A 21,365-nucleotide genomic window follows, 5' to 3' on the forward strand; every position below is an offset into this window, starting at 1 on the left:
TTTTGGCTGTTTTGTTTTTTTTTTTTCCCCAAACTTCTTTGTTCAGTGGAAAAGGTGTTTCAAGAGAAAGCTATGTTTTATTTTTTTTTAAGATTTGATTTATTTATTTGACAGAGAGAGACACAGCGAGAGAGGGGACACAAGCAGGGGGAGTGGAGAGGGAGAAGCAGGCCTCCCGCTGAGCAGGGAGCCCGATGCGGGGCTCAATCCCAGGACCCTGGGATCATGACCTGAGCCAAAGGCAGACGCTTAACGACTGAGCCACCCAGGCGCCCTGAAAGCTATTTTTAGAATGTAGAAGTTGTCTACACTTTCCCACCAGTCCTAATTCATGCCGTGATGACTTGAGGGACAGGTTGAGGGACAGATTGGGCTGCTCTGTTACCAGAACAAACATAGGTCCCCAAACGGTGCCTTCCTCATCAAGGACCGGCTAAGAGAAAGACCACAGCAACAGGCTGCTTCATGTTTAATAGTCTGCCACTCTTCGTGTAGTTCCCATAGTGGCCTTAGGATTGCACAGCCATCACTTCTGAACACTTTTCTTACCTCTTCTTAGAACAAAAATCTGTTCTGTAAAAGCATGTGAACAGCTAGGCATGTTTTATATACAGAAGCCCCTGAGGACCAGACCAGCTACACTGAGGTGACTCAGGTGGAAGATTAGCAGCAGACTCTGCTTGAAATGGCTTTTCCTTCAACAAGTCGGCTCTCCCAAGGTCCCAGGACAGCGCCCCTTTATGCATGCGTGACAGACAGCTCATGCAAGGGTTCCCAGAGAGCCCCACTACGACAATTAGGCTAAAAATCAGCCGGTTGTCGCTGGAAGCTTCTTGTTAGCCTGCTCAATCAGGAAGTGTACAGGTGGCGTTCTGAGCTGAGGAACTTCACTGGGGTATTTCTTACTTTATAACATAGAGTTCAACGTGTAGTTTCCCGTAAGGTCTGTGTATTTGCAGCAAGTGTGAATACAAAATGATAAGCATCACTTGACTCAGCTTCAACTTTAATTGGTGATGTTTCTGAATGTTGCATTTACCCTTTAAAGACATGAATTGGAGGACTGGGAGTGTGTTCACGCTGGTAGTAAGTCCTTGATGTCAATGGTGAGAGCAGTCTCTGTTTCTGAGCCTCCCAGAAGAAAATCTGGGGAGGTAAGTGGGGTTGGGGAGTGCAGGGACAGATGGAAGAAGGCTTGACTAACTTCTCAAAACAATCCTGGTAGCAATTTTCATTCCTACTGGGTCTTTCAGTCCTCCTCCTTGAAGTGAGGACTATTCCACTGTGGTATCTGGATGCCCTGATCCCACAGCCAGGGCTGCCCAGTGGGACTCCTCCTAAGGGGTGGCGCGCCCCCCACCCAGAGAACCACCCCAGAGGGCAGGCTGGGAGGTGTCCTGTGTGGTCAATATCCTGCTCTGAGCCAAAGGCATTTGTATTTGTTTGGAGCCTGCCGAAAATTCATTTTTTTCATGGTGATGTCTCTAGTCTTGCATCCAACATCTGACCACCTAGACATCTTCAGAAGAGGTGATTATTGTAATGGTAAATTCTATCAACATGAAAGTCATCATGGCCAATGCCAGCCTCCTATATGTACTTCAGTTTTTCAATCTTCTCTGTCTGGACTGAAATCAGTTTTTCTTTTTGTTGTGGTTTTTTTTTTTTTTTTTTTTCAAGGAAAAAACATTTAGGCATTGTGGTGTTACTTAACTAGAAATTGGGTGGGGTGGCATTTGGAATATGCCTTGTCAATGAAGCATTTCGACAGAAGAAGATCCACTGAGTCACCTGAACAGAAAGCACAGAACAAACAGAGGATTCACCTATGGAACTTGCTTTCAAGGTCTCACTAAATTGACTTGCACTGATTTAGTTCAGTTTCTGTTTCAAATCTAAGTGTTCCCTCTTAAAAGTAACTAATCCAAAAACAGTTGACAGTCACAGACTAATTACCTTGAATCTTTGTACTGGAAAAACTGGCTGAGCAAACCATTATACAACTATCATGATTATTTGGTGACTCATTATCACTAAGACGGCCTTATTCCAGTTAAATCAACCAGGTTCCATTTCTTCACCAGAAAGCTATGTTTACACACCACACACACAGACACACACAACTTTGGAGTTTTCCTTTATCTCCACAGCTAAGGAGACTACATTCCTAGATCAACAGTGAAGTGCAGAGGAATACAAGTGGAACATCTTTAATATGGCAGAGTCTGAACCTCTTCTAACTTTCCTTTTCGGCTGTCTTTGCCCACACCTGAGGTCTGTTATCCTCCTGCTGCCACACCCAGAAAATACACCCAGCCACTTAGCAGACTTGTGAAATCCAGGAACAATGAGCTGTGCGAGCGACAAGGCAAGCCCAGCTCCCGAAGAATGATCTCAAACAACAAAAGACTCTGAACATCCACTGACGGGTCCCAATCTCAGTCTGTCCTCAGGAGTTTTAAAACCTGAAACCATATCCACAGGGGTGAGATAAAGCAATCTTTTTACCTCAGTAGATCTGTTGTTAACACTCCGTTGCAAAACAAAACAAAACAAACAAACTAAAACAGTTGCAGAAGGAGTGAAGAAATGGGGGAATTCAAAAGAAGGAGCAGGAGGTCAGTCTCTTTATCCCAAGTTCCCTGAGCAATGTGTTTTTGCCCCTGGCGGAGGCGTGGGCATCCTTACTGCATGAGTGTATGAAATATTCTTGTTCAGAGTCATCCCTCCTTCACGGCAATTTAGATTTCAAAGTTGCTGGAATTTCTGTTACAGTTTTCCTGGTAATATTGTGAATTTCTTTCTATAGAAGGGAATTAAGTACTAGAGGACTACTACAAACACTTACTTGTCTCTTCCACCTAAATCAGGGTCAAGGTACTGAGAGTTCAGACAATGGCTTCTAAGGAGACAATGACGTCCCCAAATAGGTCAAGCTTTGTTCACATCTGCTCCATTTCATTTGAAGATTTGGAGAAGTAATTGTGATTTAAAATATTTTTATATTAAAAGAAGCATGGCTATCTTTCAAATTAAACAGTTGCGTAGAGAATCAAGTGAAACTGGGAGCTCTGCCTCACCTGCCTCTGCTCAGAGTCCTTGGGTGAAAACGGTTTACACACAATGAGGCAGGAAAGTGAAAAGGAGCCCTTTTTCTATTTGTTTCTATTACTGATGAGGAATACCCTATAGCATAACAAAAGCTGAAAGGACGAGATATGGTCTATCTATATTAGGTACTCTACATTTTATGAGAATACCATGCGTTCAGTACATATCTCAAGGTAGTCTATAAACAATAATGAAGACTCACGACATTCTGTAGTGTATGGATGATTCTAATGTCTAAAAAAAGTTAAGACCAGTCATCTGCAATATCAAAAGCAGTACATGTTAAAAAGACTAAAAATAAGTGTTTCAGAAAGATGGTCTTGGGTTTTTATTTATGAGGCCTTCTCCATCAAGCCACCAAACCAAGACTGGACCCTCTCATTTCAACCTTATCTCATTTCGAGATAAGGTTTGTATGGGTTAGTACATGGGAAGCACTTGGAACAGAGCATACTATTTAATAAGCATGATCGTCATCTCTGGGTTGTGCCTACAGGTCAACTGTTCCCTTCTGTAAGTGTAGGAGTCTGGCGGAAGGAAGGGGGACCAGACCAACTGGCAAACTCTTCATGGAGCAGACCATTTCCCCTGATTTACACCCTCCCCACTTTCCCAGTGCTATTCTTTTCTCTGCCAACTGCAAGCTCAGCACCTCTTTGCCACTTATCAAACAACACAGCTGTTAATTCCCCCACAGCCACCTTGAGTTTATTCTGGGTGGTTGCTTCACTCCACTGTTGACGATGTCACTCATTTTTCATCTTCTCAAATTTGACAAAGCCTCTGGTTAGCTAATGGACCCTTATCTTGTTATGGATTTAATCCCTCCAGTAGTTGTTTATTTTTCTATATTTTTTCCCATATTGGTCAGAAATGTGGATTTAACGGAGTCCGCTCCACCATCTTGAATCAGAAGCTCCCTGGAATACACATAAAGCTTTTCTTCTAAGATTTAGGGTTACTTAAGCTCATGATAGAGTTCACATTTACTTATTTAGTGGTTCTTTCAACTATAGGAATTTTCTTTCATTTTCAAATAAAGAAAAAATTCCATCACAGTATTAAGATTTTGGTCATTGTCTCTAGCTGTGAAAGTCGGTTTGAAAAAAGCCACATAAAAAAAATAGCATCATTGGAGGTGCCTGGGTGGCTCAGTCATTAAGCGTTTGCCTTTGGCTCAGGTCATGATCCCATGGTCCTGGGATCGAGCCCCGCATCGGGCTCCCTGCTCCGCGGGAAGCCTGCTTCTCCCTCTCCCACTCCCCTTGCTTGTGTTCCCTCTCTTGCTGTGTCTCTCTCTGTCAAATAAATAAATAAAATCTTAAAAAAAAAAAAAATAGCATCACTTTACCCTATTTCCTTTTTCCCAAGAATATTTAAGTAAATTAACAAATGAGCAGATACACATACAAACACACCGAATCAAAGAATTTTGAAGGAAAAAAAGGATCATTTGCAATCATTTTATGAATGAGGTTATAAGGCGGGGGGGAGGGGGGGTGGAATAAACTGCCCCAAGCCTGCACAGCCTGCAAGAGCCGAAGTTGGATGAGATTCAAGTATGGCTTTTTTGGGTATGCCTAGAAACACAAGCTGATTCAGCACTCGTGTTTATTATATGAATAGGACTGTCTTTCATCAGGAGTTTGTAGCAAAAATGAAGATATTAGGACTATATTCTCCCATTGTTTTCATTTTCTTAGAAAAGGAAAGCCTATCAAACTTTATTGTCAGTCCTACAGTATATGCTTTTGAAGCTAAAAGTAATTACAATCCATAGTTACCTTGTATGACAACTGAAAGACCTTGACATATTACTTCTTTGTTACATTCAACGGTAAATGGCACCGAGCATATCTGACTACTTATAGTGTGAGTGTGAGGTAATTGTTCGGGAACCTACAACTGCTTATTTAAAGGGTGGGGACTCTTAATATAATTACAGGGCCAAAAGCCACCCAGCTTTACTAGGGGAAATATCACGCAATGCCCATTGTCAGTCTTCAGATGGTTTCTTAGTCAAATTCTTCATTACTTTCCAGAACGCTCGGGAATTCTCCAGCTTCGTTTATGACATAAAGGTATCTGTCCTGGTGAATATGAATCAACAAGGAACGGAGGATCTCTATGCCTGAACAAGGCTGAAAGAAGTAGAACATTTTAGCCAAAGTAACAATGCTCAGTGTGTCTTTGTCACAAACATTTCAAATTGAAATGCTTCTGTTAATATAGACCATTGGTCCCAGGAAGCCATATTTTTTCTAAATGTGCATCACTAGAATATAGTGTGTAACTTATTAAGGAGGGGAAGAAGAAAGTCGGACAGGGAAAAATCTGAAGACAGGAGTGCTTGCTTTAGAGAAACTTATATCTGAGAATTGTTTTCAGGTATGATGGGAGCTCTAGTTTTTTAATGTCTAGCTACTCATTACCTTTGTGAGTTACCTGTGCTATTATTTTCAAAGGTGACATTTTTAGCATGGTTAATTATCACTTTGAGTCTTCTACCTGTCACAAAATTTTAAAAAATTTTTTGGTGTAATCATCCAGGTTACATTCTTCTAAATTTATGATGAAAAACATTCACCTCATATTTTGAAAAACACAGAAAAAAAAATTGACTGCCAAGAGCCAACTGGTCAAAAGAAGCACTAAGAAGAAGTATCTCCAGTCTCCCACCATGCGACTCGACAACCTGTCTTCACATTTCCACACACACCAGGGGAGAATTAACCTACAATGCATGCTGGAAAACCATGATCAGACGGGAATGTGGACAAGGAGAAAAGAAGAAACCTGAGTGGAAGAAGATCCTATCTGAGGCAGGAAGATGAGAGAAGAATGAACCTTCAGCTAAACCACACAAATATTCCCTGGCATCTGGACCTATGAGAAGCCTCTTAGTCCATTTCCCTCTGGTGGCAGCACTGGATAGAGGCTGAATGGGATCTGTGTGCCGGGTAGTGGTCATTGAGGAAGAAGTCCAGGGAGCAGACTACTAGAATCCATGAAAGTCCCTTCAAACATTGTTATTAGCAATGTAAAATAAGCAAGACCCTTCAAACTAAGAAAAAGCTACTTTTCATTTTATCCGATGTTCTTATTATTTTGCCCGACTCAAAACATCTTTTAAAAATTCCCTTCCCCAGAGTTTAAAAAGGAAAAAAAGCAAGACCAAAAACTACAAACTAGAAACAAGATTAGAACACCTGGTTTATTGGGAAATTCATAATGAAAACTGTAATTGCTTATTCTGCAACTTACAAAATAATAATTTGATATATAAAATGAATTGGTTTTCATTATGTAAGTACAAATGGTAAAAAAAATAATAATCATAGTCAATGCGATATATCCTCTATTTGCTATTCAGAGAAATCTCACATCCCTGAATTCTCCTGTTGTATGTCTTATATCAGATATTTTATATCTCTTTTTCCAAGGAAGACCAGGTTTGTAACTACATTTAAGGTGTTGTTTACAATTGCAATCTACCAGAAGCTGTGTCTATATGATTAGAGCCCAGTCAAACCTGAGATGAACAATTCAAGCCAATTCCTCTCCTTCGGCTGTTTTAATGTCACTTTCTGAGAGGAATGGAGCTCCTGACGCTTTACTCAACCACCGATTCGTGCTTATCGGTTGGGATGAATTAGACCCAGCCCATCTTTCAATCCATCTACTGTGTTGGGGATCATATAGACACAAAAGAGTACAGATTTATTAATATAGCATTTTCCCACACCCCAACCCCGTAAACCACTTTAAAAGAAAAAAGTTCATCTTAATGTTTCACTACATAAGGAGGCATTATACCTGTAGCAGGCTTTGGCTATGAAAGAATACTTTCCTAGATGCCATATCAAGTAGACGTGAAGCCTCGCAAAAAAAATCAGGATATTAGTGAGAAATTCTCACAAACGATATGCATTTAGGACACTATTTCACTTCTTTAAATAGGTGAAGGCTTGGAAAATATTTATTTTTTGCATTTCTTTTAGGATATTGGGTCACGGACAATTTTTACTAATATCTCTCTCTTCTTGTCGGCTCCATTATTAATAGACCCAGTCCATTCCATCTGGGCAAACCAGAAACTTGACCAGGTCAGTCCAATCTTTGAAGCCTTCTCATTTTTGCCTTATACAGTGGTTAAGCTTCATATTCATATTCTTTTACAAATATCATATAAATGGTATGAATAGATATAAGGGGATATTGGCATATTAGAGGTCATTAGTTAAAAGAAGTAAGTTTTGTTTACAAAACATATATAAAAGATGAATATGAAACTGTAACACCATTTAAGAAATATTTTCTCCCAAATTATTTTAGCATTGACTAGTTTAATGACAGGAACACTGCCCACAAAATGGGTTCAAAGGATGCTGGAGAAGACAGTTTCTTGCTCTGGGATCCATCTTGGCAGCAGCAATCTTCTGCTCACGCCCCACCTTAGGCAGATGTGTAGAAGTACCTGGGCTTGGCATTGCCCAAAAGGTCATCTTCATAGTTGGGAAGGCAACAGAAGAAGAAGGCACAGCCGATCAGGATAATCGTGGCTGCCCACCCGAAACCATAGGCCCAGTTATAGATGTAAGTGACACCGGGGTTGATATGAAGGTTGAAGGTCTGCGTGTACTTCACAGGGTAAATTACCAGGGAGATGATCTGGAATATAGCTAAAGGGAAGAAAAACATCACAAAGTGAATATAGGACACATGAATGAATGCACGGGGACAACAGATTAACTCCCTCTTCCACAGCTGGTTTTTGCCGTTAAATAAGTGTTAAATCTACTTCCTGCTAATGAAGGAGACTGGCGGGGGATCTATTCATCATGAGCCAAAACAAGTTATTGACTCCTGTATGTCAGAGAGACCTGGCACTGAGAAGAATGCTGAATATACGAAACACGGACAGAAAGCAATTAGAGAACCCCTCTTAGGACCTGTGTGAGCATTGTATTTACTTAAGTACAGAGTGCAAAACGGTGGTGTACAGCCAAAAGCACGGTGGTACAAAAGAGTATCTTTTCATCTTGGTATTTCCTGTGCCAAACACAGTTAATATTTTCGGGGCTAGCAAAAATAATACATACACCTACACATGTGTGCATGCACACATGTACATATATTTGACAATATTGATATTTAACAGCACACCACTGGAATATTCACTTAATAAATGAGTAACTAAATGAAACAACAAGCCAGTGATGTGAATGATCAACATAGAGAAACACCAGAAAAGCCTGAAGAGGAGGTGGGAATCTGAGGAATAAATAGAAATGGAGAGATGGAGGTCAGAGGGAACAGCATTCCAGGCTGGGGGAACAGAAACAGGAGGGGAATGGTCCTACTGCCATGGGGAAGTGTAAGGAGGAGATAAGAAAGAAAACACAGGTCGACAAGACTTCTAAACTCTTTGGCGTAAGAGTCATCTTCTTACAATTACTATTAATCATATTAACATTTTAAGCAACTTAAAAAGATAAGAACTTGATTAAATCGACTTCTATATTCTTTTTCAATGAACATGCGTAACTCCATGAAGCTATAATGAGCATACACATGCTGTGTTGTGTTCTGCATTCTTTTGCCATGTCATAGGGTAGGAACACATTTTCACTCTGTAACATTAAGACACTAGTCTACACCAAGCGGTGCCTGCCGGCTGTGCTCCTAGATCCCTAGTTCTTGCATTCCATTAATAAATGTTCACTCTGACCACACCCACCTGCATCACTAAATCCCCCGTCCCGCAGAATCAGCTCTATGATACAAAAAGGCAGTTCCGGACCTGGCCCCTCCTAGGGTCTCCTGTCGCACTGCAGAAAACCTTTCTATGGCCCGCCACATCATAAGACTGTAACACTCCTTCCATAAGTAAAATGGCTCAGGGACATTGCAGCCCCCTCAGCAAGGGGGCTCTCAGGAGGCCAGCACTGGGGCCACTATGGAAACAGTGCACCGAGTCAGCCCTGTCTCAGCCCTGGTCCCTCAAAGTAGGGGTGTCGCTGGATGTGGGGTCACCTATAAGAGACAGCAGCATGCAGCATGGATGGGAAACACGAGGTACCATCTGAGACACAGGAGAGAAGGGACCTAGACCTCAAAGCATATGTCTCGGTTACTTCTGCCCATGGTGACGCATTTTCTGACAACGGATCCGGAAGTGTAATTATCAAGGATTGTGGGTTGGACAGTGCTATCGTGATGTCTACTGAAGGTACAAATGAAGAACCGCTGACTTAGTCTTACCAGCCATGGCCAGGAGGCCTCCAATCACTCTCAGAAAGACCAGCATCTGGGGTCCGCAGAGGGCAAAGAAGGACAGGATAAAACAGATCACCAGGATGATAAAGCCACAGAAGAGCATGGCAGCCGCTGCCCTTCCCCACGCTGTAAGAGAAAAGAAATTAATAAGACACACAGGCCAAATTTTAAAATCACCTATCAAAGTATCAATAGGAGGTGTTTTTTTTTTTTTTTATTGTCTACTACTTTATTTGGGTGGAAGGACAGTCTTTTTGACAGTACTTCAGCATCTCCATATCTCAAGGAAGGAATAGGCAATTCATATGGAGGGCACGATATATTCCTTGCAGTAATGCCCTCTCCCCTCAGACTTGGAGCAAACGTTTCTATCTCTGAAATGAAAGTTAAAATGCATTCAACTGTTCCTTGGGCGCCTGGGTGGCTCATTTGGTTAAGCGACTGCCTTCGGCTCAGGTCATGATCCTGGAGTCCCGGGATCGAGTCCCGCATCGGGCTCCCTGCTCAGCAGGGAGTCTGCTTCTCCCTCTGACCCTCCCCCCTCTCATGTGCTCTCTCTCTCCTCTCATCCTCTCTCTCAAATAAATAAATAAAATCTTTAAAAAAAAAATTCATTCAACTGTTCCTCATGTAATAAAGAAGCCATACAAACAGGTATATTTAAAAGGTTCTCTCCCTCTGCCCCTCCCCCTGCTCATGCTCTCTTGCTCTCGCACGCGCTCTCTCAAATAAATAAATAAAATCTTTTAAAAAATAAACAAAATAAAATAGAAGGTTCACTCAAGTTCTGACATAACACAACCATAACAAACAACACTTTTGGTATTGAACAATTAAGTTATAATCCCTTTAGGAAATGGTTCAAATACCTTCAAAAAGAGCTTTGTTTCATATTAATGTTTGGTTCTGTGCCAAAATAGTCTTTGAAAACGTACTTATGACTAGGCAGAGAGGTGCACTAAAACGATTTAATTATAAAGAAACTGTGATTTTTATAACAAGTTTAGGTACAAACAATATCCCATTATTTGTCTAAATTTTCACTTCTTAAGTATTCAGAATTGACAGCACAAGACTTCTTAATAATGGGTATGGGCCTTAAAAGCAATCAGGATGAAGTGAAAACTGAGTTCTGGGCTTGAAAATCCACATGGGCGCCTCCAGCCCTGTGTTGTTCTACCTTGAGCCTGTGGGCATAGGGAGAGCCAGGATACCCAGGCTAACAATTCTAGTCAGTAAGTCCCGATGTGCAACCTGCACTGATTTCAAAAATCTCTTCCAATATAACCTGCTTTCTAGAGGGCATAACTAACATTGATGATGGAATTGCTCGTCAGGCACTGCGCTAAGCACTTGACATGCATCAGTTCACTAAATCTTCACAATAACTTTTAATGTTCTCTTCTTTTTTTTTTTAAGAGAGGGAGGTGGGGGAGGAGCAGATGGAGGAGGGGAGAGAGAATCTTAAGCAGGTTCCACGCCCACTGCGGAGCCTGAAGCAGGGCTCCATCTCAAGACCCTGAGATCATGACCTGAGCCTAAATCAGGGTCAGATGCTTAACCAACTGAATCACCCAGATGCCCCACAATACATTTTAAAGGTTCATACTATCATCATGTCTTTAGTTGGGCACCCGGCTGGTTCAGTTGGAGCATGGGACTTTTGATCTCAGGGTTGTAAGTTCGAGCCCCACGTTGGGTGTAGAGATAACTTAAAAATAAAAAAACTTTATCATCATTTCTTTAGAAATAAGGATATACTAAGGCTTTGAAAGTTCAGATGACCTGCCCATAGCCACACAGTTGGTAGGTGGTTCAGGCAGAGTTTGATTTCCAGCCTGGCTAAACCCAAAACAGGATTCTTTTCAGATATATAATTTACATAAAATTCACTCTTTCTTTTTTTTTTTTTTTAAAGATTTTTATTGATTTATTTGACAGAGAGAGACACAGCGAGAGAGGGAACACAAGCAGGGGGAGTGGGAGAGGGAGAGGGAGAAGGAGAAGCAGGCTTCCCGTCGAACAGGGAGCCCGATGCGGGGCTCGATCCCAGGACCCCGGGATCATGACCTGAGCCGAAGGCAGACGCTTAACGACTGAGCCACCCAGGCGCCCCAAATTCACTCTTTCAAAGTGTACAATTCAGGGGTCTCTACTATATCCACAGGGTGGTGCAACCATCACCACTTACAATTCCAAAATTTTCATCACCCCCAGAAGAAGCCCCACGTCCATTAGCGGTCACTTGCCATTCTCCCTTTCCTCCAGCTTCCGGCAACCATTAATCTAGTTTCTGTCTCTACCAACTGGCTTATTCTGGACATTTCCAATAAATGGGATCCATACTGTGTGGCCTTTTGTGACTGTCTCCTCCCACCCAGCATAATGGCTTCAAGGCTCACCCATATTTGCAGGTACCAGTACTCCATCCCTTTTTATAACCAAAAAATATTCTGTTGTGCAGCTCTTCCACATTTTATTTATCCATTCATTCATTCACTGATGGACGAACATGAGCTCTTGACCTATTCCTCTGTATTGCACTCGAAAAAAGTAAAAGTAAACCGCCCTGGTTTTACTCCTTCTCAAACACAGCTTGCCTGACACCTGCATCCTCCCTTCCGCATAGGTCATTTGGCTGGTCCAAGTAAAAGGTGTCAGAGAGCAGAGGTAACCCGGACTCTGAAGCCAGCCGGACCTCATTTCTACCCTGCCACTGTCATCTGCACAGCAGCTAACTGGGGCAAAAAATGCCTGCTTTCAAGACAAGTGTGAGGATGACAGCCCTTGTGTGAAAAGTCAGGGAGCTAGGAATTCTCCAGCCTTCACCATTCAAGAAGTTACTTATGTATGCCTATGAACTTTTCTCTGGGATCTCGAGATTTTCCGTTTTCTTCCTATATTTGCAAAGTTCTGCACTACCACATCCTTGTTCCTCAGTTACCCACCACATGTTTACATCATCTGTTATAGACAAACCTGAACTACGTTCCCCTGTTGCTTTCTCCAATCCCCAAGCTCCTCCCAGATCTTCCTCTAGGTTTATGAATGACTAGGGCATGATAGGTTATTAAGGAGAAGACACATTTTTTATATGCCTCAGAAATACCATGTTTCCCCACAAATTATGCCTTAGTATCCCTGCAGGACAAGGCTGAGAGTGCATGAGTAGGTCTGATTTGATATTTATAATTTTCATTACTTCCCTCAGATCTTTTTGTGCTTTCTGGAGATCAATAAGAGACCTTAGGGGCAAGATAAAATAGAAATGTTTTATTTTAAAATAGAAATGAATAAAGCCAGAATGTGAAACATTCTCACTTTTGCCTTGTCCTTCAAGTAAGGGAACTTGCAAGAGAAGCAGGACCATGCTTTGGAAAGAATATTAATCAGATCATCTCAAAGCCTAGCCCAAAGATCATGGTGTCAAAATCATCAGTGGTGCTTATCAAAAATATAGATTCCTGTGGTTCCCTCCCGACCCACTGAATCAGAACTCAAGCGGTAGTACCCAGGAATCTGCACCTTACTGACATTTCTTACGTCCATGCTAAAGTTTGAGAACTAAGAGAGATGATTAATCTCCTTATAAAAACAGATGCAGCATGCCAAAAACAAGAGCATATAATTTTCTGGATGTGACCCACTGTCAGTTACAGTCACATTTCTATAGATGTTTATGGTTACTGCCAATGATTATATTCAATTAAATCCAATTATTAATTCAAAGAAGCAGATACTGATTTTTCCTTTTGAGTTCATAGGTTCAAAACTGCATGCAGAGGAATGCAAACGTGGGGGAAAACTGCATGGCCGAATGTGAATTTTCGATAATAAAACTTCCTAACAAAGAACATATTTTGATAACCAAATTTTGACAGTCACAGATTAAGGTTTTATAAGTAGAGCTAAATAAGTCATGTATGATGTAGCTATGAAGTGTAACATTATTCCTATTTATTTGGGGAAGATGAATACAGATTATTGCTATTACTACTTCCTCTAACATAATAGCTGAGGTGTAATTTACACTGAGTTTCAAGTACTTGAAAGGAGTTAAGAAAACGGCAAGCCGGTTCACCTAACCTGAAGCCAACCGGTGAGCACAAATATAAACACAGCCCATTTTAAGCACTTGGCCTATGCTATGTGAAATAATTCACTCACGGTTTGTTTACTTAAAATGCTGAGTCTAAAGAAAATCAAAATGGCAAATTAAGTGTCATCTTTTCCAGAGAAAAGCTTCTCTGGAAGTAGAACATGTGTAACCTGCTCCTACAGCATGGAAACGCCCACAATGAATCACTTAACTACCGCTGAAGACCCAAATCTTGGCACGGTTTTGAAGATCTGGCTGATGAATAACGAGTAAGACAACCTGCCTTCTCATATCAATGACTATGTTGCTATAAAATGATGAGAGGGACCCTCCTGGGTCTTAGCAGGGTCAGCCCAGCCCTATATTCTGTCCGAGAAGGGGACCGAAAGCCGTGTAGACTTATAAGATGGCAAATCTCCATGACATAACATTTTGAAAAGTTAAGGTAAATCTGTACCCCAAGTACATTTGGTCTCACCTAATTACCCAGAATGAACCTAATACCTACAAATTTACCCAACCCTTTGGGGAACTATTTATATTTTTATACTATACCATGGTCTAAATTATACCATATCTACCAACCCCAACAGAAAAACACCAATTTTTAAAAAACTTATCCTACTACTTCTTCCATGATTGAACAGATAGATGGTCCTTGGCACTTCACAAGTCTGTCCTCCATTATTATTTTATACGCAAAATTGTATTGCCTTTTCTAATTGTGGTTTGTGATAGCAGGGAGGATTCTCGCGCTGTCAGCACTCTGTGAACCGAAAACACAAATCATGCACTACTCCAGGTAAACAGATGCCGTGTTTCTGAGCAGGAATGGTTTCTGTTTGTTCTGTCTCCTTAAGGGAAGATGAATTTGGTGTTATATATGATCTATTATGTCCTAAATTTATTTTCTAAGTGCCACTTGGAGAAGTTCCTATTATCAAAGAAACCAGCAGCCTTATAAATCCACTTGTAAATAAGATTCATTAAAGATCCATTTGGATGAAGAACAGCTTACCTAATTTTGCCATCACTTGCAAAGATGCAACATTAAATCAACACGAATGGTCACTAATGAAATTCTGAGTTTTTCCTAGGAAACGCTTTTAAGTTTTTTTGTATGAGAAAAATGCTGTATCTTTTTTCCAGTGACGACATGTGAAAATAGAATGTTACAAGGCAAATACAGCTAGGAAAAGACCAGTGAGGTCAACTGATAAGAAAGGAGCAAAACAGATAGATGATAGATAGATAGATAGATAGATAGATAGATAGATAGATAGATAGATAGATAGATAGCAGAAATAAATAAATACCTTGAATGCCAAGAGAGAAACCATAAAGCAAACTGAAGCTTTGGGGGAAAAAAAAAACATCTTTGTAGGACGAGAGCACTACTAATATTTTTAGTATTGTGGGTAATGTTTTGCAGACTGTCACTAACTATTCCTCTAAAGTTAGTTTTTCTTTTACTGGATATGCTGCATTCTTCAGTAGTTTTACATGTGGGCCCCAAATACTGACCAAAACAGGCTGGCCTAGCCCCTTACTCAGCACCCTGCAGACACCAACCTGCCACCCAATTCGAGTAGGGTCCCTTTCCAGAACAACAGATTCATCTATTAATAGTACGAAGGCCTTAGCTAGTAAATCTGAGATTTTGTCAGATCTCATACTGTTTGTATAGTGTTCTTTATGTAAGACTCTTTATGTCATAGAACTGAAAACTGGATAAAATCATGGCTGAAAAAATTAAAAAGATCGTATCTACAAATAAAGATACACATGGGTGGAATATATATTCAAAAAGACTGGGGTGTGTCCAATGAGGAGGTGATCTGCAGGAACATAGGCCAACGCCTCTGAAACCAGAAAGTGCTTACAAATCACCTGGCGATCTCATGAAAATGCAGATTCTGCTTCAGCAGGTGGGGCCTGAGACACCGAGTGTCCAATAACCTCCCAGAAAATGCGGATGCCGCTGGTCTGGACACGTTGAGTAGCAAAAATGTAGAGGACAACTCATCACAGGCCTCCAAAAAACTCTACGTTGGAAGAAGCGATTCTGCAGTAGCTTTAGAAGGCAGTAAAGCAAGGTCAGGGTCACATGGGATGGCATCCAGTCGGTGTGAGATTCTTTACATACTCCACATTTTCTCCTGAAACTGAGCCTGATGGTAACTACTTACCGCTGGGTTTTTGTAGAACCCTGATACGTTACCTCTTTACAGTCTTGTTTTAAAGTCTCAGTGGGGAAACCATCCCACCCAGGAAGATGTGGACATGGGTATTTGTACCCTGAACTTAGATAGCTAGCGGGGAATTGGGGAGCTATCCTCACAGACTTGAAAGTCTGTCAGATGAAAAAGGCAGGGAAGTCAAATTTACATGGAAGCATACTTGCTCTCCATCAGTATAAGACAAGTACTTTTAGACAAATAGCAGCATCCAGGGAACCGAATTAAGATGCGGAACAAAGGGAAGAGGCTTAGCTCGTCACGGGGGGTGTTGATGAGCACAGGCTTTGGTGAAAGCCCTTCTATTATAGCCTGGGAGTCTGTGTCCCCTAGCAGGGAGAAAACAAGTTAGGTCACTTAAAAGGGAGTGAGGCTCCTGGGCAGTTCCTGCTAAGTCCAGCAAGTGGGCCAATCACTGGTTCCCACACGCCTGGATTTTAAAAATCAATACACACACATATATATTTTTAGCCATGACCAATTGAGTGGCCAACTTTTTATTTTGCTGTGTAAAACCATGAACACCCATCCACAAAGAATAATCTATCCATGAATGCCTAATTCCATAAAACAATGACATTACAATACCTCCCCCCGCCTCCCCCCCAAAGAGCCTCAAGAGCCAATCTCAACATGAAGTCCTTTGAGTTGAATTTAGCCTGATGTAAACCTATTCACTTGGTACTTATCTTTCTCATTTCTTGTACAGTTAAGAACCATATAGGGCTTTAGGAGGGGTAGACGAACCATCAGAGAGGATGGACTCTGAAAAACAAACTGAGGGTTCTAGAGGGGAGGGGGGTGGGAGGATGGGTTAGCCTGGTGATGGGTATTGAGGAGGGCACATTCTGCATGGAGCACTGGGTGTTATGCACAAACAATGAATCATGGAACACTACATCTAAAACTAATGAAATAATGTATGGGGATTAACATAACAATAAAAAAATTAAAAAAAAAAGAACCATAGGGCTAAATGATCTAAAAATATTTCAAATAATACTCTGATTCCTGGACTTACCCGAGACTGATTTCATGTAAAAACAAAACAAAACAAAAAAACAAAAAAAAACCCCAAAACAACACATTCAATGCACTGTGCAGTATTCAAAGGCATCTGGTAAAAAGGAAGCTCTGTACTTCTGAGTTCAGAGCTGAAGCAGGCACTCTGATTTGGCTGCACTGGGTCCCCACTGCCATTCACTCATCACAATTAGTTTCCACCCTGACAAGTAGGCACCTGCTTGGGATTTGAAATCTCTATCATTGATATTTAAAATATCCTTCTGATGTACTTTTTTCCTAAAACTGGGGAAGAAAGGGTGCCGGCAGAACAAAAACAGTATATGTGAACATGCATGCAAATGCAATTTTGCATTTTGTTTGTAGGTGAAATTTGACCGATCATTTCAATGTTCTCTTCCTGTTTGGACAAATATAAATGTGAGATTCTCTCCATGCTCTACATGCTCATGATTTTTTTAAAAATTAAATGAGTATTTGTGAAGCTGGGTATTTCTTTAGTTGTTAATATCATGTAAAAGCAAATATTCAGTGTATAATTTAGTTCATTTATGAGGAAAAATGAGGTGATGTAGCAATCTGAAGTTCTTTAAAAAACCATCGATAACCATGGGGAATATAATATTCTGCATTTTACATAGTTCTAATGGGTAGTATAATCTGCATTTTACAGAGTTCTAAGGAAATATTTCCCTTTATAAAGACGTCTCTCTTATTAGCATTATTGCCAAGACTTGCCAGGAATAATCTGTTTTTAATATCAAAACGAACATACTAATGTTATGAGTATTAATTAATAGAAAGAGATGGTCAAGCACTTTGTAATGAGAAGGTATACTTTCTTAATAGTTACAATGTAAATCACAACGTTTACACTCTAGAACATAGCAAGAAGTTTTTAAAGAGGGATATACACTCTCAATCCCCTATATTAAGATATCATTTTAATTAGAGTCATCCACCTTACCCCTTGTTGGGTTTATACATATGTGGGAGTGTGTGTAAACTGTAAACTCTTTAGAGAGACCTCCTCTAAACATATTGTTTTCCACAAAGCCTTACTGAGGTTATCTGAAAATCTCCAGAGTTAGAGATGCCTAGAAAATCACCCTACATTGTAGGAATCCACAGTTTCGATATTTGTGAAGCAAAACTAGCCAACAGTCCATGGCACAAAATGAAGTGAAAGTATAATAAACATTCCAACTCATCTCTGACCACAGGAGCCTGAGATGGACCTCTCTTCGGGGAGCTCACATCTATATTCTTCTTCCCATGGACACCTAATGACAGTGGATCCTGGATTCATGATTTGATTCTAGGTCTTGCACAAAAGCTGCGTCTAACACATTATTGGCACTTACTTATCTTTGCAAAGGTCATAGGAATAACTTAACTGGGATGTTAAAGCCACCACCCACTTATGAAAATCAGTCTTGCTGCATCATAAAGGTAGTAATAGATTTTTTTTTTTTTTACTTGGAAAACTGAACTTTGCCAAAGACCAATTTCTACATCAACTTGAAACATAGTTTATACACCGGATCAGTGGTGTCTTTACAATTAAAAGAGTTTATGCTTTAGACTTCTAATTAAAAAATTAAACCAACAAAACCTGCTTATTCCCTTCCATATACAAAGCACTGTATCATTGTGAGCTGGAGGCACCACACCCTACGAAGGTGAGCTCACCTTGCAAGTCAAGAAAAATAACAACTGCATTGTGTGAGTTTCCCAAGAGGGCTGTAGTCACCGCCAGAGTCTTGCAGGCCAGATCACGTCCCAGGGATAGTGCTGCTGCTGGGGGTTCTACCAGCACCTCTCCTCCCGTGCTGCACTAACCTGACTGCACATGAGGGGGACTGCAGACTGCTCTTTGGGTCTGTACTAGCCTTTGTTCTGAGTATGATTATCAAGTCTGCTTAAAGACACACCTGTTTAAGCAGTCCTGTTAAGTTCCCCTACAAGAGACTGAGCTCCAGTACGTTTTAACTAAAAGATACAGATACGTTACTTCAAAGAAATTAATTCCCTTTTAAAACCTAAAAGATCTGAGATAATTGAAATGCTGGCAGGCGCTCTGTTTGTTTTAAGAAAGGAAAAACACAGACTTTAAGGAAAGCAGGAATTCCATGCAGTCTTTACATTTTATTAGCTGCTAATGAGGACCATGCCTCCCTTTGCGGGGAAAACTCATGGTGGGAATTTCCATACAGTTCCATAGTAGATAAGATACAGCACCAAGCTCCGGATAGGGGCCCCCAGAACCACAAATAAACAGTGTGCTCGGAAGCCGTGGGCCACTTCGGTGCACTTCGGTGTAAAGAATCAAGTCAATGGTCCTAGCAGGGAATGAAAAAAAGGCCGGGTAGCCTTCTTTCTGAGTTTAAAACTATTAAACTCAGTTGCTAAAGCCTCATTCAGGAGCATTTAGCTTTAAGTTTCGGATTATGCTCATACTTAACCCCTCCTCTCCCGCACCCCAGGCACACACTGCTAATCACAATAGATCCCTGCTATTCTTCAGGACTACCCTAAGCAGGAGTGGCCCCCGACAGGACTGGGCTCCTCTCCAGTCCCGCATATTAAGTGAAACACCCACCCGGGCTGCCTCCATGCTGGAAAAAATAAAATATTCCATCTGCAATATATTAAATTTGTCAACTCTGCTTCATTTTGCTGGCGTAGAAGATGAGTTTGCTGCGTAGATTTCAAATCAGATTAGAATAAGTAAGTTTTCTAAACAATGCTGGATTTAAGTCAAAAAGCCCCTAAAACAAAAGCTAACCAAACTAGCCTGCTGCTTAAAAAATACTGCCATCCCTATTGAAATCATAACTGCTAAAACTTTGACGGAAAGGGCTTTTTCAATGGAAGAAGAGTTGCTTTCACTTAGTCCCAGTTAAACGAACACACCGACCTTGGGGAAGGCACATATTTTAATATTTCTATTTTAATCTTACCAAGAATCACAGGAGGAGGGGCAATGGTAAGAGATTTCAGTAGGTGTCCAAGAAAATACCCTGTTCATTATATTTCCTCATCTAAACCTTTTCAGTGGCTGGAAATCACCCTTTGCACGTAACCGGCAAACGCTACACGAAACATAGTTTGAACTAGGTCCGTTTTCGCCCAGCATTGGGCCTGGTTCTGGCCACTCAAAGCCGCTAATGCTTTCTTTTGTTCAGGTCGGATGCCTAAACCTAAGCTCTAAACAGACTTCCCCCACCCCACCCCACCCCATCACTCACTACCTCTGCCCCGGTTCAGTGCCTTCCCTTAGGGCGGTTTCCGAAGGCCGCGCACGCCCGGCCACAGCCCGGAGGTCTTCCCGGAGGCGGCGGCACTCACCATACTCCATGAGGCTCTGGCAGCCCTCCTCGTGGGACCCGCTGCCGCCGCCCTCATGGAAGCATCGCCACCACAGCGAGGACGTCTGGATGTGCCCGCTCGACTGCAGCCAGCCGCGGCCGGCCAGCGCGATGATGTCGAAGGCGATGGCGCTGAGCAGCAGCAGGGGCAGGATCCACCTGCAGCGCTCGCAGGCCAGGCCGCAGCGCAGCATCTCGACGGTGGCGCGCGGAGGAGAGGAGCGCGCGGGGCTCGGACGCCGCGGAGAGTGGCCCGCGAGCGCGGGCAGCGCGACAAAAGGAAGAGGCGGCGGGGAGGCGGCTCCCGGGAGGACGCGGCTCGGGCCCCGGGCCCCACCTAGATTCCGGTGACTCACGGCGCGCCGCCCCGACCTGCCCGGCCGGCCCCCGGCGTGCGCGCGGGGAGAGGCGGGGCCGGGCTCGGGTTACACGGGGCGTGGGCGAGCCCAACCCGCCCGGGCGGGCCTGGAGCCGCGGGGGGCCGGCGCCCGGCCTGGGAAGAGGGCCGGGGGCTCGGCCCGGCTGCAGTCACGCGCGCCTCCTCGCCTCGCCACCGCCTCGTTTCCCGCGTCCTGGAGCCTCTCACGCGGCATGTGGTTCTCAGTGCCTCACCGGGTGCACGTTTTTTTTTTTTTTTTAAAGATTTTATTTATTTATTTGACAGAGATAGAGAACAAGTAGGCAGAGAGGCAGGCAGAGGGAGAGGGAGAAGCAGGCTCCCCGCTGAGCAGGGAGCCCGACGCGGGGGGGGGGCTCGATCCCAGGACCCTGGGATCATGACCTGAGCCGAAGGCAGCCGCTCAACCAACTGAGCCACCCAGGTGCCCCCCGGGTGCACGTTTTAATCCGCGCAGACCTGCTAAATATTGGATCCCTGCTGTCCGATAATGGTCTGACTTGCAACAATCCCATATTTGAGTTTCAAGCAGTTTGGGGTGGGTGTTCATGTTGTACCTGTGGGCCAGTGTTGCACTGCGTTTGAACGTGTGTGCGCAACCCAGGAGCCCGTCCCTGACCTTCCTAGGTAGAGGTGGCCATTTCCTCCTGGGCTCCACCTTTGTACCTTGTACGGTGGCTTACTTCATACTCTAATCTGCTTAAATACCCGCCTATCCTGCTGGGTCTGGAGCTCTTTGCCGGCAGAGGCCATGTTTTATTTATCTGTGTATACCTAGTGTCTAGCACTGTGTCTGGGTCTTGGGGGGAGCTCAATACACATTTAATGCATGAACACACTGAATTTAG

At 42.5% G+C, this 21,365-nt stretch overlaps 1 protein-coding gene across 1 annotated transcript; it reads right to left on the reverse strand.

Annotated features, from left to right (window-relative positions):
* Positions 1-7,406: 7,406 nt before the first annotated feature.
* PERP (p53 apoptosis effector related to PMP22) lies at positions 7,407-20,455 on the reverse strand. The gene is made up of 3 exons (XM_045866110.3): positions 20,101-20,455; positions 9,376-9,516; positions 7,407-7,793 (listed from the first exon to the last, which is right to left on the reverse strand). Exons 1-3 carry the CDS (start codon positions 20,312-20,314, stop codon positions 7,567-7,569), a joined length of 582 nt encoding a protein of 193 aa, XP_045722066.1. The 5' UTR covers positions 20,315-20,455; the 3' UTR covers positions 7,407-7,566.
* Positions 20,456-21,365: the final 910 nt, after the last annotated feature.

The sequence above is a fragment of the Mirounga angustirostris genome, unplaced genomic scaffold (assembly GCF_029215605.1).
Source record: "Mirounga angustirostris isolate CCGP_5_RB_7025 unplaced genomic scaffold, mMirAng1.0.hap1 SCAF_8, whole genome shotgun sequence".
NCBI classification, from domain to species: domain Eukaryota; kingdom Metazoa; phylum Chordata; class Mammalia; order Carnivora; family Phocidae; genus Mirounga; species Mirounga angustirostris.